Source organism: Tetrao urogallus (assembly GCF_951394365.1).
Source record: "Tetrao urogallus genome assembly, chromosome: 12".
NCBI classification, from domain to species: domain Eukaryota; kingdom Metazoa; phylum Chordata; class Aves; order Galliformes; family Phasianidae; genus Tetrao; species Tetrao urogallus.
This window is the reverse complement of record NC_136825.1, coordinates 3,078,738-3,093,261: the sequence shown is the minus strand read 5'-3', so window position 1 is coordinate 3,093,261 and position 14,524 is coordinate 3,078,738. Positions and strand designations below refer to the sequence as shown.

General features: G+C 45.5%; 1 protein-coding gene across 1 annotated transcript; it reads left to right on the top strand.

Moving 5' to 3' along the window:
* Positions 1–1,283: 1,283 nt before the first annotated feature.
* Positions 1,284–13,087, top strand: KLHL36 (kelch like family member 36; the record flags this gene model as incomplete). Its single annotated transcript, XM_079541664.1, has 4 exons — positions 1,284–1,343; positions 5,478–6,551; positions 7,371–7,528; positions 12,532–13,087. The coding sequence occupies 4 exons, from the start codon at positions 1,284–1,286 to the stop codon at positions 13,085–13,087; spliced, it is 1,848 nt and encodes a 615-aa protein (XP_079397790.1).
* Positions 13,088–14,524: the final 1,437 nt, after the last annotated feature.

Sequence of the window (14,524 nt, the reverse complement as noted above, 5' to 3'; positions counted from 1 at the left end):
TGCATTCATCATCCATTGGCACTACTGCTATTTATACACGTCCCAGCTGACTGTCCTTGTCTCATCCTCAGCTCCCCGCGTTTCCTGGGGGACGGTGGGTGACCAAAATGGCATTTCCCATAGAAGGAGAAAAGCTCCATCTCTATCAGCTCTGCTATGGCCCAGGAGCTGGAATGTTCCAATTGCATTCACTGGGTTGTATTCAACCCCTCGTATTCAATGCTTCCTCATAGGACCGACCCTTTCCCTTTGCTTCTTTTCCTTTAACACATTTTCACGGATTATTATTTTTTTTTTTCCTTTTAACGCACGGAGGGGGAAATACCCGCATTTCTGGCTTCAGCGAGCCCTGATACAGCTCCCTGATACAAGGAGACTTCCACCTTCTGCACATGGCTCTTTTCCAGCTGGGCAGGAAGCCGTTGGTTGGACTGGATATCGTTTCCAACCCTAACGATGCGGGCAACGGCGCCGGCATTCCGAACATCCGCGTGTCCCTTGCGCCCGGCAGCACCGCCGGCATCCCGCACCGCCGGCACCGGGGCCGCGCTGACGCCTCCGCGGCCGGGCTGGATCCCGCCCCTGCAGCACCCCGCCGCCATTTGCTCGCAGCGCGGTCTCCCCGCCCGCTCCGGGGTTGGAGCAGCCGAAGCTCTGCCTCCTGCCCGTCCCACTCCCGGCCCCGGCCTGCCCGCAGCGCCCAGCACGGCGCCCGCGTTTGCTGGGCGAGCCATGGCCGCGCGGGGCGGCTGCGCGGCGGCCGGCGGAGCGGGTTTTCCCCGCGGGAGCGCCGAGCTCTGGTAATGACCTCCTTCCTCCTCCCCTTCCCCTCGGCCCGGCGAGCCCAGCTGGCCCCGCTGCTCTCCTCCCCTCTGCGGGCCGTGGGAGCGGGGAGGCGCGGCCGCTCCTCCCTGGGGCTCGTCCTGCCGCCGGTCCTTCGCGGTTCCTCGGGTCGGGGTCGGCGCTGCTGGGGCTGCCCCACCTGTGGGCGTCGGGGTCCGGAGCCCGGCCGTGTTCCCCAGGAAGGAGCGGTCCTTACCCCGGGCAGCCGTAGCGGGGACGGGCGGTGCGGGTAAGCGCTCTGTCATCAGTATTTCGTGCACCGCTCTTCGGTTGTGCCCTATGGCGCCCAACTTGTTGACGCGATGAGCGTTGACGAGAAAGGAAAGAACACCCGCCGCGAATGGATCGTATCGGTGTATAACGTTGTTACGGCGCTTTGAGGTGCGCTGCTGACCGCTTCTTTCTGCCTTTGTTCCAGAAGCTCCGCGGCTCAGCCCGCCATGGAGAGCACCAGGCAGACCAGGATTTGCCGCCCGCACAAAATCAGCGAGTCCTCGAAGGTTGGTTTGTGTTCTGTGCCAATAAGTGAGGGGAATCTCCTTTCCATGCGCTGCTGGGATGGAAAGCGAGTGTTCTGAGCTGTTAGAAGGACGTGTGAGAGCAGCGGTGTGCCTGCACACCAGTCTTTGATTTCAGAAGCAAGTTGCTCTCTAATGGCTTTGTTTTTAAAAGAAAAAAAGCAGCAGCAGCGAATGAAGAGCTGCTCATCGTGACTCATAACTTAAAAAAGAAACCCACACCATCACAGCAGTGTTTGCTCTGCGCCAAAGCTTCACTCATTAATTAGATTTATTTTGGGAATTTTACGTATTGATCCATCTCACCAAATCAAAGCTAGGATTACTTTTCACATGTCACCTTCATTCTGTAGATGAGAGCCTTGATCCCACAGGCAGCTATTCTGAGGAACTCAGGGTTTCCTTAGGTTTGCAAAGGTAATTGTTTTGGTATGAGATCTCAGTCTGAAATAATCCATTGGCCCCAGTTGGGAATCTGCAGAAGGCCCTTGCAGGTGAGCTGAAGACGATGACCTCGGCTTTGCAAGCTGTTAACACAGCACTAATTACTGCGTTCACTTTGTTTCCTACCAGTGACATTTGGTTCTGGTGTGAGCACTGAGTGCTGCAGGCAATGAACCTTTCACTGCCAGCAATTGCTACAATTTCCAGTGCCCAGATCTGTGTTACCAAACTGGAATGAGACAGATCTCATGTCCTTCTGCGTCCCTCAAGAGTCCTGGTGCTGCTTTAACAGTCTGGAGGACGTTAATTACATCTTTGAATCCAAAAAGTTAACATTCTAAAAGCTATAATAACAAAAGATAAGGGATAAACAGAACAGATCTTTAAATGCATCCCTAGCAATGTCTTCTCCCGGGTGCTGGACCTGCCTGCCATTTTCGTGGTTTATTCTGAACGTACCAATGATTCATCTTATTAAAAATCAATTAACTTGACAGCACTGTTTTGTTTTCTTGTTTAGACAGCAGCTGTCACTCTGTTAAACTTGGTGTTACGGATGATGCTGAAGCTGTCCTGGGGCGTATATATAATATAATATATAATAGCTTGCAAGCTGCTTGTATTTATCATAAAATTTGTCTTGCTTTAGAAAAGTGCAGCTATCAGCTTCTGTCATTTGCTCACTGTACGAATGGAAGTGTGAAGCAGCTGCAGTGTGGTAATACATTCCGAGTCCCTCCAGAGCCACACGCAATTTTTATGCTTGCTTTCTGAAGTAGCAGCAGTTCCACACAGCAGCACGGGTTTGAGCAGTACAAGTTGTGATGTGTGTTTGTGGTCAGGATTATTGCTGCTGACTGCACAGCTGGTTTAGTCAATAGGAATCTCTGGCGACTCCTGCAGCCTGGTGTAATCTCGTTATGCACAATGGTGCCGTTAGGGAATATCAGAGGAATGATCAGCCACTTGCAAAGACTTATAAAAACATACAACTGTGCTTTAATCCGATAACTTTATCCTGTGAGTCAGACTCAGAACAGGGCGATGTTTATTGTCTCTTGTCCTCTGTCCTTCACCATGGCTGCTGCAAATGTATGGTCTGTCCTTTACTGCTTTTATTCTTCCCACCTCCTCCGCTCCCTGAACTCTGCTTGAGCATCTTCATTTCTCAAGATAAGAAACACGAAGATAAAACTTTCTAAAGCTTAAAACCTGTGTATTTTCTTCTGGTGCCGCTCTCGGGCAGTGTTACTGTTCCCTCAAAGTTACCACCTTAAGTTCAGAGAATATGATGAGGCAGAGTGTGAGAAAACTGAAGAGTTTAGGCCCAGAAAACTTAGAGTTATTGTAGCCCCATCACTTGGGTTGGTTTAACTCTGTGTGTTTGTGTGTAGAAAGTTACTCCAACAGAAGCTTTGTGGGAGCTTAGCCACCATTATTTAGACAAGAACATAAGCAAAACCCAAGGGAAACCACTTGGCTGTCACTGAGACATCTGGTAAGAGTTCCCTATAGTCGAAGTCTAAATAGAGAAGCAGACAGAGGTCTGGATGTACTGCACTTCCCTCTGCCCCGAGTGTCAACAATGACAGTGTGATTATGGAGAAACCCTCAAGTTTTGACATTTGGTGGGGATGTGAAAAGCAAATTCTTATATGAAAGTTAAATAGTGTGGGTTGGTTTGTTTGGATCAGCTTCGAGGCGAGAAAGTTGAAGCTCTCAGGGAGCAGCCATGGCCCTCGCAGGTTCTTGCTGAGGCTGCCAGGTGTATGTGGAGGGCTGTTCCATACACTCTGGACCTGAATTTGGAAGTAAATGACCAGGGTCAGTTTTACCACAGATGCCTGCTTCTGGGTATGTCATATTAGGGAAGCAAGCTTGCTGTTTAGCTTGGAAATGCTGTTGCACGGCTGAACAATCTCTATTGCAACACATTTGGTTATTAATTTGGGTTTAATCTTTGGCAGCCTGCCTGCTGCTGTACCACAGCTGCTAAAAGGCAGATGTAGGAGGTCAGGCTCCCAAAATTGGCATTAACTTTGGACGATTGGCTGCTGCCGTGTCTGGACAGTGGTGAGCTATGCATGTTAATCCTGGTTATCGTGTAATTTGGTAATCATCCTTTTGTACATACAAGACTGAGTATCTAGAGTAAGGTTTGAGCACAGGGGAAAGAACTTGGCCCTAGGGCTTGAACTTTTCTCATCCAGGTGGGTAGAGAAGTTGTTCCATTGCAATTGTCCCACATTAATGGCTTGGCCTAATGGAAATAATCATGTGATTTCTGCTTAGGATCAGGGAATGCCAAGGATATTTAGGATTTGCAGAGCAGAAAGTGAGAATCCGTAGCCTAGGAATGGAAAGGCTGAATGCCTGGGCAGCTTGAAGAGACCTCAGTCCATGTGTGACCACTTCCAATGTAGATAAAGGCTGAGGCACCTTTTCAAGGTGTCATTTCTATGAATGCAGGCTGAAGAACTGGGCAAGATCCAGCTTTACAGCCAGTGCTGTTTAGAACTCATGTAGGTACAGTGTAAAGACGTGCTTCCTTTCTACCTCCTTTCATTTATTTCACATGTTCTCACAACCATCTGTTTTGGAATTGGTAATTAAAGCTGTGAATTTGCTTTTAATTTAACCTGGCTTTTTTTAAGAGAGCTCATAAGGTAACTGACTGTACCATAAGGCATTCTGCTCCTTCGCAAGAAAGAGCCCCAGAGTGGTGTCACTCGATACAGCTCTTTCTGTAGCTGTTAGGCAGGGCATGCAAGGGTGACAAAATAACTCTGATTTGGTTCTTCTTAAGACTGGTGAGAAGGAAGGGAACGCAGGTTGCCTCCAAAGCTCTGTGGCAGGTACAGAGCAGTGGGAAGAATGCCTGGGGGCAGAACATTCCCAGATGGGCACTTAACAGATGTGTTCTGAGGGCGTTTTCCACTTTCTTTTTTTAAAAGAGAAATATTTAGCCTTGTTCATTACAACAAAAGCTACCTGGCTTCTGGAAGCATGTAATAGTCTTATGGGAGTAAGTTACTCATGTGTGCATCTTTGCACATAAATAAACAGCTATTCAAAAATGCAGTGTGTGTGTTTGGGATAATAAGGAAAGAGAGGAATCTTACCCTAACGAGCTTACCAGTGCACAGTGCTGACAAGGCTTGGGAGGGGGCAGCTGTCAAGCAAACACTAACCCAAACAGTGCAGGGGTTGAGTGAAAATTTGGCATACTGCTGTATGCGTGTCGTCTTTAGGCAGTAGCTTAGTTGTGAAGAGCTCTGTAAGAAGTCGTTTGGGGGACAGGAAAGAAAGGAAATGTCAGCATCGTATCTTGAAGACAATGAGTGGAAGAGTTTCAGAAAATTGTGCCCGTGTGAATCATCAGGGAGGCTGTTTGGATGCAGCACTGTGGAGGAAGCAGGAGTGAATTATAACTGAAATGGATAGTAGGACGTGGGCAGAGCCTGCATGGGCCATTCCAAGTGAGGAGAGGCACCTGGGCTTATCGTGTGCTGTGTGCCAACAGTTTCAAACCAGAATTTGCTATCAATGTACAACAGAAGTCACTTTTTCTTATGTGTGAATACATCTAATGGGAAAATGCTTGGTGAATGCTGAAATTCTTCTTGCTGAGGATAACACACCTGAGACTATGTGTAGTTTTTTTGATTCCAGGTGTACAGATGGGATGACCACTCTAGTCTGGTTCTTCAGAGTCTGAACGAACAGAGGCACCGAGGGCTCTTCTGTGATATTGTCCTCGTTGTGGATGAGCAGAGAGTCCCTGCCCATCGGAACCTCCTGGCTGTTTGCAGCGACTACTTCAACTCTATGTTCACCATTGGTATGAGAGAAGCTCATCAAAAAGAAGTTGAACTTTTTGGAGCCTCTTACATTGGTCTCAAGGCTGTGGTGGACTTTCTTTACGGAAGTGAGCTGTCCTTGGATGGAGGCAATATTGATTACGTGCTCGAAACAGCTCACCTGCTGCAGATCTGGAAGGTTGTGGACTTCTGTTGTGAGTATCTCGAGAATGAAGTCAGCGAGGAGAACTATTTGTACCTGCAGGAGCTGGCCTCTATCTACAACCTGAAGCGCCTCGACTCCTACATTGATTCTTTCATCCTGCAGAACTTTGGCACGCTGTCTTTCACTCCAGACTTCCTGCAGAACGTTTCCTTGCAGAAGCTGTGCCAGTATCTGGACAGCAGCAATGTGCAGCAGGAGTGCGAGCATGATTTGCTGCAGGCTGCCTTGCAGTGGCTTACCCAGTACCCAGAAAGGGAGAACGAGGCTTACCAGGTTCTGGATAACATTCACTTTCCCTTGATACCTAAAAGCGATCTCCTCCATCGAGTCAAGCCTGCTGTGTGCTCCCTTCTCCCCAAAGAAGCAAACTGTGAGGGCTTCATAGAAGAAGCAGTGAACTACCATAACAACGTCACTGCTCAGCCAGTGCTGCAAAACAAGCGGACAGCCCTGCGGACCTACGAGGAAAGGCTCCTCTTTGTTGGGGGGGAGGTTTCCGAACGGTGCCTGGAACTGAGTGATGATACTTGTTTCTTGGATGTCAGAAAGGGGCAGTGGGTAGCAGAGACCCCTCTGCCAGCCAGACGAAGTCACCACTGTGTTGCAGTGCTGGGAGGTTTCATCTTCATAGCCGGAGGCAGCTTTTCAAGAGACAACGGAGGGGATGCAGCTTCAAATCTCCTATATAGGTATGATCCCCGCTGTAACCAGTGGATAAAGGTGAGGCTTACGCTGTATTATTTCTCTGTATGAAGTTCTTAATGTTCAGAGTGTTTTCATCTTTTTGGTGGAAGGAAAGGACGTGTTAAAATAGCTAATGTGACAACCCTTGGAAATGGAAAAAGAGAGTTATTTTAGTGGAATCTTTGGTGGGAATGTTTAAATTCTGCCCTGAACTCTTGAGCTGCATACATATTTTCAACTTCACTTGGAATCTGGGTGTCTAAGCAGTAGAATTCCTGGACAGTATCCACCTGCAACTCTTTAGGTAACCTGTGGGAACAACGCTAAAGTAGACTTAGAGGTGACTGCACAGCTCATCTGAGCAGTAGCACATGTAACTAAACAAGAGATGGGTCCGATGCAAAGGGAAAACATCTCTGATATTTGCCAAACGTTTCTGTGCTGCTTTGGAGTGACTTATTCCCTTACAGTCCTGCCATAAAACCCTGAAACCAGTGCAGTATCTGTAAAACGCGATATTGTTCCTACGTTTTGAAGCAATCATCCTGTGAGGTTCAGTTGGGTTTTTTGGAGTGCTTCCAATGTACACTGCTTGCAGAGTTTGGGCAGGTCATCCATGTAAAACTGAAACGTTCACAGAGTGAGCTCAGGTGCCTCCTGCTGTCTCCTGTTTTGTAAAGAAGTGCAATGTACCGTGCTCCTGCAGGAAGAACCACAAGTGTTTTATGAATGTAATGGATAAAAAGTAGTAGCTTCTCAAATAAAGGGGAAGAAGCAATTATCCTCAGGCAGGAATGTACACTGTCAGCTTGCTTACCAGGTGTTTGAAGATGTCAACATGTTATTTCTTGGCAGGTTGCCTCCATGAGACAACGTCGTGTGGATTTCTACCTGGGAGCTATAACTGACATGCTGGTAGCTGTTGGTGGCAGGAATGAAAATGGGGCTCTTTCTTCAGTGGAGACCTATAGTCCTCAGAAGGATTCGTGGTCCTATATAGCAGGCTTGCCAAGGTAACAGAGATATGTGGAAGGCTGTCCTGTGTTTGAAGGATAGAGGGAGCTTACATGATGAATGGCTATCCTTAGAAGGGAAGCGGGAAGCAAGGGGCAATATGACCAGCATGTTACTGCAAGTAACAAACTCTATCAGCATGTGTTATTTGAGCAACCATCTCTTCCAAGCAATGTGTGCTTTCAATTTCTGTCCTGCGGAATATCTGAAGGACAGAAGAGATCTTGTAATTTTGCTCCAGTGTTCTTGAAACGTTTTTCCCAAGGTCTCTTGGAGTTGAGTTTCAGAAGGCACTGATTAGATGTTGGCTGAAGCCTTTTATAGTTTATTTGGCCTTGCTTTGTCACTTTGGAGTGGTGGTTGTCCTGTCAGATGTTTCTCTCTGGCTGCTTAGATTGGCTGTTGCAAATGAACCACATTTACCTATATTTCAAATACCAGATAACTCTGGCAGATGTGACCCTTCCCCCATGTGTGCAGAGTTACAAACTTAGCTGGTTTGCTTTTGGAAGGCTTTAGTAGTGCAACTCTTACTGTAAGTAACACCAGTTCAGGATATTGAATTGTTTGTGTGATAGAATAGTGTTTCATTTGCAAACAGCTACTGAGGTTTTGTAGTATTTCAGTCATCAAAGTTATAGGGGTGTTGCTGTATGGATGGCATTTTTGTGATGTCTGCAACCTGCAGTACCTGCTTTCTTAGAATCACTTAGAATCATTTGAATTTAGAGTTCATTTTTTTCCCCTATTCCCCTTGTTGCAGAGCCATTGGCAGCCACTGGAGGCACAGAAGCCTGCTGCCCAGTTCTGTTTTGGGCAGGTGCTGCAAAGCAAGTCTGATCCAAGCTAACAGTTGGGCTTGAGTGCTTTTAGGAAGCAGGATGCTTTCTGTTTCCTTCTGCTCACACAGGCAGATCTAGCAGTTGAGACTAAACACCACAGCCTTTCCTGAGAGGCTTCACTTGAGGAAAGCCTTCTGGTAATTGGGATGACCTGTGAGATCGCAGTAACATCTCATAGAAATTGTAGCACAGCTTTTTTTGTAACATTTTCGATGAAATGTGGACATGACCTGAATGCATTTTATGTTGCTGGAAAAACACTTTGTAACAGACCTGGGTATGTTTTTCCCAGCATTTAGATGGTCTGAGGGAAGCTTGCATGGCTGGTTTAAGGCAAGCAGGCTGTCTGAAAAGAGGCAGTCTACGTGTTCCTACCAGTACCTCTGTGTTGGCTTTGAGAATTTTGCAGCTGCAGCATTTAAAAGTGAACTTTGGTTTGGGGAGGTTTTCTTGGTTTTGGTGTTGTTGTTTTTTTTATATTAGATTGCCTAAGCAAAAGTTCCCCTCATGGGAGACATCCCACTTATGTTGATTTAGCTGGTTGATAAACTGCTGTAGTACTGCAAATATTTTAAGTTATTGCTGCATCCCAAAGTTGTTCTGTGTTTTCTCCTGCCTGCTCTGTCCTGTTCCTTCATGCAGGTTGCAGAAAGGAAAGTCAGGATAGAAGTGAACAACACAAAGATGCATTTCTTAAGGGAGGGACAAAAATATTGCTGGAGCTCGAGGAGAGGTGTGACTGGCAGTAGACTGGCTGCAGGAAGGGTTCTGGGCAATCCTTTGCTGATGTGCTTCAGATGCGTTTGCTGACAGCGCTGGAGGGATGAAAGACTTGTCTCTGCACAGCCTTTTGTTTCCTGTGTTCTTCTGTCATCTTCCCTTTGAAGAAAAAATCCGCAGGTTTTTGTCCTCTTAGGCACATGGCCAGCAGAAGCAGGCGCCCTGCCCATGGCTCTGGTGTTGTCTCTGTCTGCTCTCAGAAGAGGAATTGTCTTCCAGGCAGTTGCTGGAGGGAAGTGTTAAATCGTTCTAGGGTATTGGCTTACATTGTTTGCTTTGAGCTGTGTGACGTTGGACTCTCATAAGATATATTTGTCAAAGGTTCTACTCTGAACATACATAAAATGTAGGGGTTTTGTTTGTCTTTGTGATTACTTTTTTCTTCTTGGAAGGGTCATAGCTTGCCATGGCAGAGGTTGCATCCTTGGTACACAAGTCTCCATTTCCAAGTTCCACATCCATGTTACTGTGTGCAGGAACTGCAATGCTTCTCTAAGGAAGACCTTTCCAGGCTCTTTTTTGCTTCATATTTCTCCCCAACCCCCTTCCCATCCCAACATGGTCAAAACGTTTTCCCTCACCACGTCCTTGGAAGGAGCAAAGTTGTTTTGACTGAAGTAGTGCTGTCTTATGGAGAAGAAAGCACAGCATCTTGAGGCAGATGCTTGACATAGGAAGCATTAGCCACGCTAAATGATGGACCTTGTCCAAGTCTGCTACAAGTGAGACCTAAGTCTGTTCCAAGTGAACGTTGCCTGAATCTCATTAGGGTCTTGAGCTTTCCCATTCGTAGGAGAGGTCTCTATCTTTTTATGCACTTTCCCAAGCTCTTTGGAAGCAGTTGCTGCCATAGTTTCTAGCCCACGAGGGAACGGCGGTGACTGACGAGTTTGGCAGGGCAGAGGTTTGTGCAACGTGTTCTCATTTTGAGTAGACTTTGAAAAAGTCTGCTGTAGACATCAGTGTAATTAATTGAGTGGCTCCAGGTTAAACTTTGGCAGAACAACTGAAAGCAGTTGTGTGAGGAAATGTGTTGGAACAGGTTAATAAATGTTGGTGTCTGTTCTACTAGTCGTGTCGTGAATAATCTTGCATGGTTGCAACAGGTGGACATCAAGATTCTGAGCAACCACAGCTCACCAGGGCTTTGCTTGGAGTAGGGGATTCCCAAAGCTGTATCAACTTAGGCCAAGTGCGTGGGGTTTCTTCTGCCTAAGAACATAAATTGTAGATAGTGCTCACCAAATGGTGTTACTGTGACAGAAGCTGTAATTTTTGCAGCATTATGTCTGGGAAAGATTCAAAATTGGCAGTTGGCTCTAATAGATGTTCTGAATTGAAACTTCTTTCTCCTTAATGCCTTTATCTTTTTTCTGGCCACTCTTATAGATGGTGCTGCCAAAACACTCACTGCTTTCTGTCAGGGGATGTCTGGACCCATGGCATTGAAGTGTCCTGTTGTGCTGCACGCTTAGAAATACTGCTGTTGAAACCACATGGCTTTTAGAAAGGATTCTTACTGATTGTTCTCAATTTGTGCATTAGGTTTCATGCAGTTTCTATTAATGTAAAGCTGTGTATGTACAACTTTGAACGATCTTTTCATACGTCAGGCAAAGTGAAAACACCTCTAAGCTATTTCAACAGTACTATTTCCCTGTACTGGAAAATAACAAGTTGATGGCCAATTTTATGCTTCAGATATGATAGCCTTTTTCAAATTACTCTTGTAGCTATTGCAGTTCACTGGACGTTGCTTGATGGAGGCAAAAAGGAAAGCAGAAGTGCTTTTTTTGTAGCTGTCATTGCTAGACTGCCTTCATGCGCTTGAGAGTGGAGTGTGCCTGTTTCTTATTTGCATAGAATTCCTCTTACTTGGTACAGTAGGAGAATATTTATCCTACTTCTCTAAATGTCACTGGTTATTTTCTTAACTTATGGTCTTCTGTTTTTTTTCCCAAACATTGTCCATCCTTACTTCCTAGATACTCTACCTTTTAAGACCCATCCGTGTGTATATAGAGAAGCATCTGCAGCAACCTGATTCAATGCCACTGGAAGCTTATGCTGCCAGTTCTTGTCCCTAACAGACCACACACAAGGCAGAGATGCATCTAATCTACATTACACCTGCCACAGCATTTCTGGCAGGTGCAAAAGCAGGAACGTGTGTGCGCAGGGAATTTTGTGTCAAATACACATACCAAGCATGAGTGCTATTCTCCCAGAGTTGGGCAGATCGTGAGCTGTGGCATTTTTGAGTTGTCTTTTTGCATAACACCTTAGTCCTGTCCTTTTTTTCTGGGTGGCTAAGAGGCAGTATCATTCTGAAGTATCAGCCCTTGTTAGCTGTGGCATCTGTCCTGGCCACTCAGCATTCTTAGGTCAACGATTATTCTGTGTCTGTTCTGTAGGAGCTTACTAATATGTCTGATTCAGACACTGGTCAGGGATCAGAACTTTTGGTAGACGTACAGAATAATAAGCTTCTTGTAGCTGTTCTCCAAAGTATCATGCTTTCAGGGTAAAAGTGGGCTTTCTTTCTATTCCACCTATTCTCCTGGCATAACAGCACTTGGCATTTATACGTGGAAGAAGTTAGTGTAGCTGAGACAAACTCTTGCATTACAAAATAAAAACACCTTCAGGTTCTATCCACACTGAATTTTAAGCGTGTTGAGGCACAGTTCAAAAGCATTCCTGGCTAAAGTAATGCTAACATAAGTTTGTCTGCCATAGAGGTTGAGTTGTTGAGACCATGACTACAAAGGATGGTAGCAGAGGCTCATGAGTGCAGGGTGAAGTATATATTGCAGCCTTGGGTCTGTTAAATTGTTTGGGCTCTTCTTATCAATTTTGCCATGGCTGGTACCGCAGCTACTTCTTTTAGAAAGAAAAGAGAGAAAAAAGGCACGTGCAGGAAGGGTATGTTCAAGGAAGCCATGGCTGTCCCTCACTTAGCATTCTTCTTCTAAGAGCTCAAAAGGGTTTGGTTAGAAATATCTGAGTGTGAAGTTAAGAAAAGGCTCAAGAATTGATTTTGCAGCAGCTTTATTACAGCTGATCAAAGAGGTTTTCTCTGTGCCCTGTGGAAACAGCACGTCTGAAGTTGGTTTCTGTCATCTTGTTTCGTCTTACTTGAAAGGTGGTCTGTGATTGAAGCTTGTTGCCTTGTCTTGGGGCGACCAAAGAAGTTATCACCTGCTTAGCAGAAGTGGTAGAGCAGCAGGTAGATAGCTCATGTATCATGCCCATAAATAAAAGGAATTCTGTCTTTAGTTACTGCCTGTTTTCTTCAGCGCTGCTTCTGGTTGAATGCTTGTGCATTTTGCTAAAATCCTTAAGTACTAAGTCGGGCTGTTTCTGTTTGCCTGTCCTAGGTTTACTTACGGCCATGCTGGAACAGTCTACAAGGAATTTGTGTACATTTCAGGTGGCCACGATTACCAAATCGGCCCGTACCGAAAAAACCTGCTGTGCTACGACTACCGCACAGATGTCTGGGAGGAGAAGAGACCAATGATCACTGCCAGGGGGTGGCACAGCATGTGCACCTTACAGGACAATATCTATTCTATTGGTGGCAGCGATGACAACATAGAAACCATGGCTCGTTTTGACATTCTGAGCGTGGAGTCGTACAGCCCTCAATGTAACCAGTGGACCAGAGTTGCTCCTCTGCTGCAAGCTAACAGTGAGTCAGGGGTGGCTGTCTGGGAAGGCAAAATTTATATACTTGGAGGCTACAGCTGGGAAGAAACGGTCTTCTCCAAAACAGTCCAAGTTTATGATAAGGAGAAAAATAAGTGGTACAAAGGAACTGATTTACCCAAAGCCATTGCTGGTGTGTCTGCATGCGTCTGTGCACTGAAACCCAAAACAGAGGACAAAAAGAAAAAGACAAAAACAAAAAAACATCAGGATCGGGGAAGATGACTGCTTCTGGATAACCACCCTTTAATGGTGGACTCCCGAGGACCCTTGTATTTATCATTTCTTTCTAACCTTGATTCTTTATTTTTCTTTTTAAATAGGGGGAAAAGGTATCTTCTGAAGCCTCACAAACGTACAGTGAATGTGTTTTTTGGATTAAGCTCACATTTAAGGTCAAAAACAAGAAAAAAAAAAAACCAAAAATCTCTTTTACTTTTAAGGGGTGATATGGCAAGAGAGGTTATGCTAATCTCCTGAATGTTGAGGATTAATTTTTGTCACCTGTGGTTTTTGGCATTCTCACACATATTCTGTTATGCTGACATTTTAAAAATAAGGTTGAATCTTTGGCTGGGGTTATAATGACAAAGGTGAGAGGCGGAGTAGAAAGTGATGAGCTTGAAGTTACAGAGCAATTCAAAGGAGCTCAGAAGCTAAGAAGAAAATGAAATGGGTCTTCAATGTTGTAAATCTTGGGTTTTTTTTATTATTTCTTTCAGTAACATTAGATTCCATTTACAGTACATTTTTGAGTTTTCAGTATCAGATTTCTGGAACACTCGAGCATTCAAAGAAAGTATTTCTTTAGGTGAATGCAGGTCAGATCAGCTTGAACAGCAACTAACTCCTCTGTAGTCTTTAGATTAAGAAGGCCTTATTGTGTGGCCAAAGAATAGATGGGAGCTGACTGGGACTTGGATTGATAGCGTTGTGAACTTTGAAATCTGGGGAAGGTGATATGAATTTTGCACGCCTTGTTGCAACATTTTCCCTGTCTAGATACGAGAGCTGGTTTTTCTTAGGCTTTGAAACATGCCCTGCAGTGAGGAAAAAAAACTATTAAAGTAGTAGAAAAAAATATTTGAGGATTTGGATGGAAACTGCTGTGTTTTTACTGAGCTTTAAAGCAGTTGGGATTGGAAGAGTTCACCATGAGTTTGGGGATTCTTGAGTAGCGTTCCAAGGGGTGGGGAAATGACAGAAGGATTCTGTAGGTGAGCACAGAGCAGGAGTGTGTCCTTCCCCAGCCCTGCCAGCCTGTATGAGCTGGGATTTGCTTCGTTTGAATGGAGCTCGCAGTGGTCACGGCCAGTAGCCAGTGTGAGCAGGGGCCAGATTTGCCTTCTGACAAACAGCAGACCAACCAGGATGATGAATTGGGGTTTGGTAATCCTGTGGAAGAGAAACTTGATTATTTTTTTTTTTACCTTAGCTGTCAGCTCATGCTTTCCTTGTCTTTCAAATTCAAACTGGCTTTTCCTGAGAATTGCCTTTTCTGTTAGGCTTTGTCAGGATTCCAAGCCACATTTCATCAAGCTTGCAGAAGAACACCTTCCCCAGCGAGGCAGGTCCCATAGGAAGAAACCTAAAATACTCTCAGGACTGCATTTGGGATCTGGACAGTGGGACCAAACTGAAAATTGTCTGTTAGATCCTCTG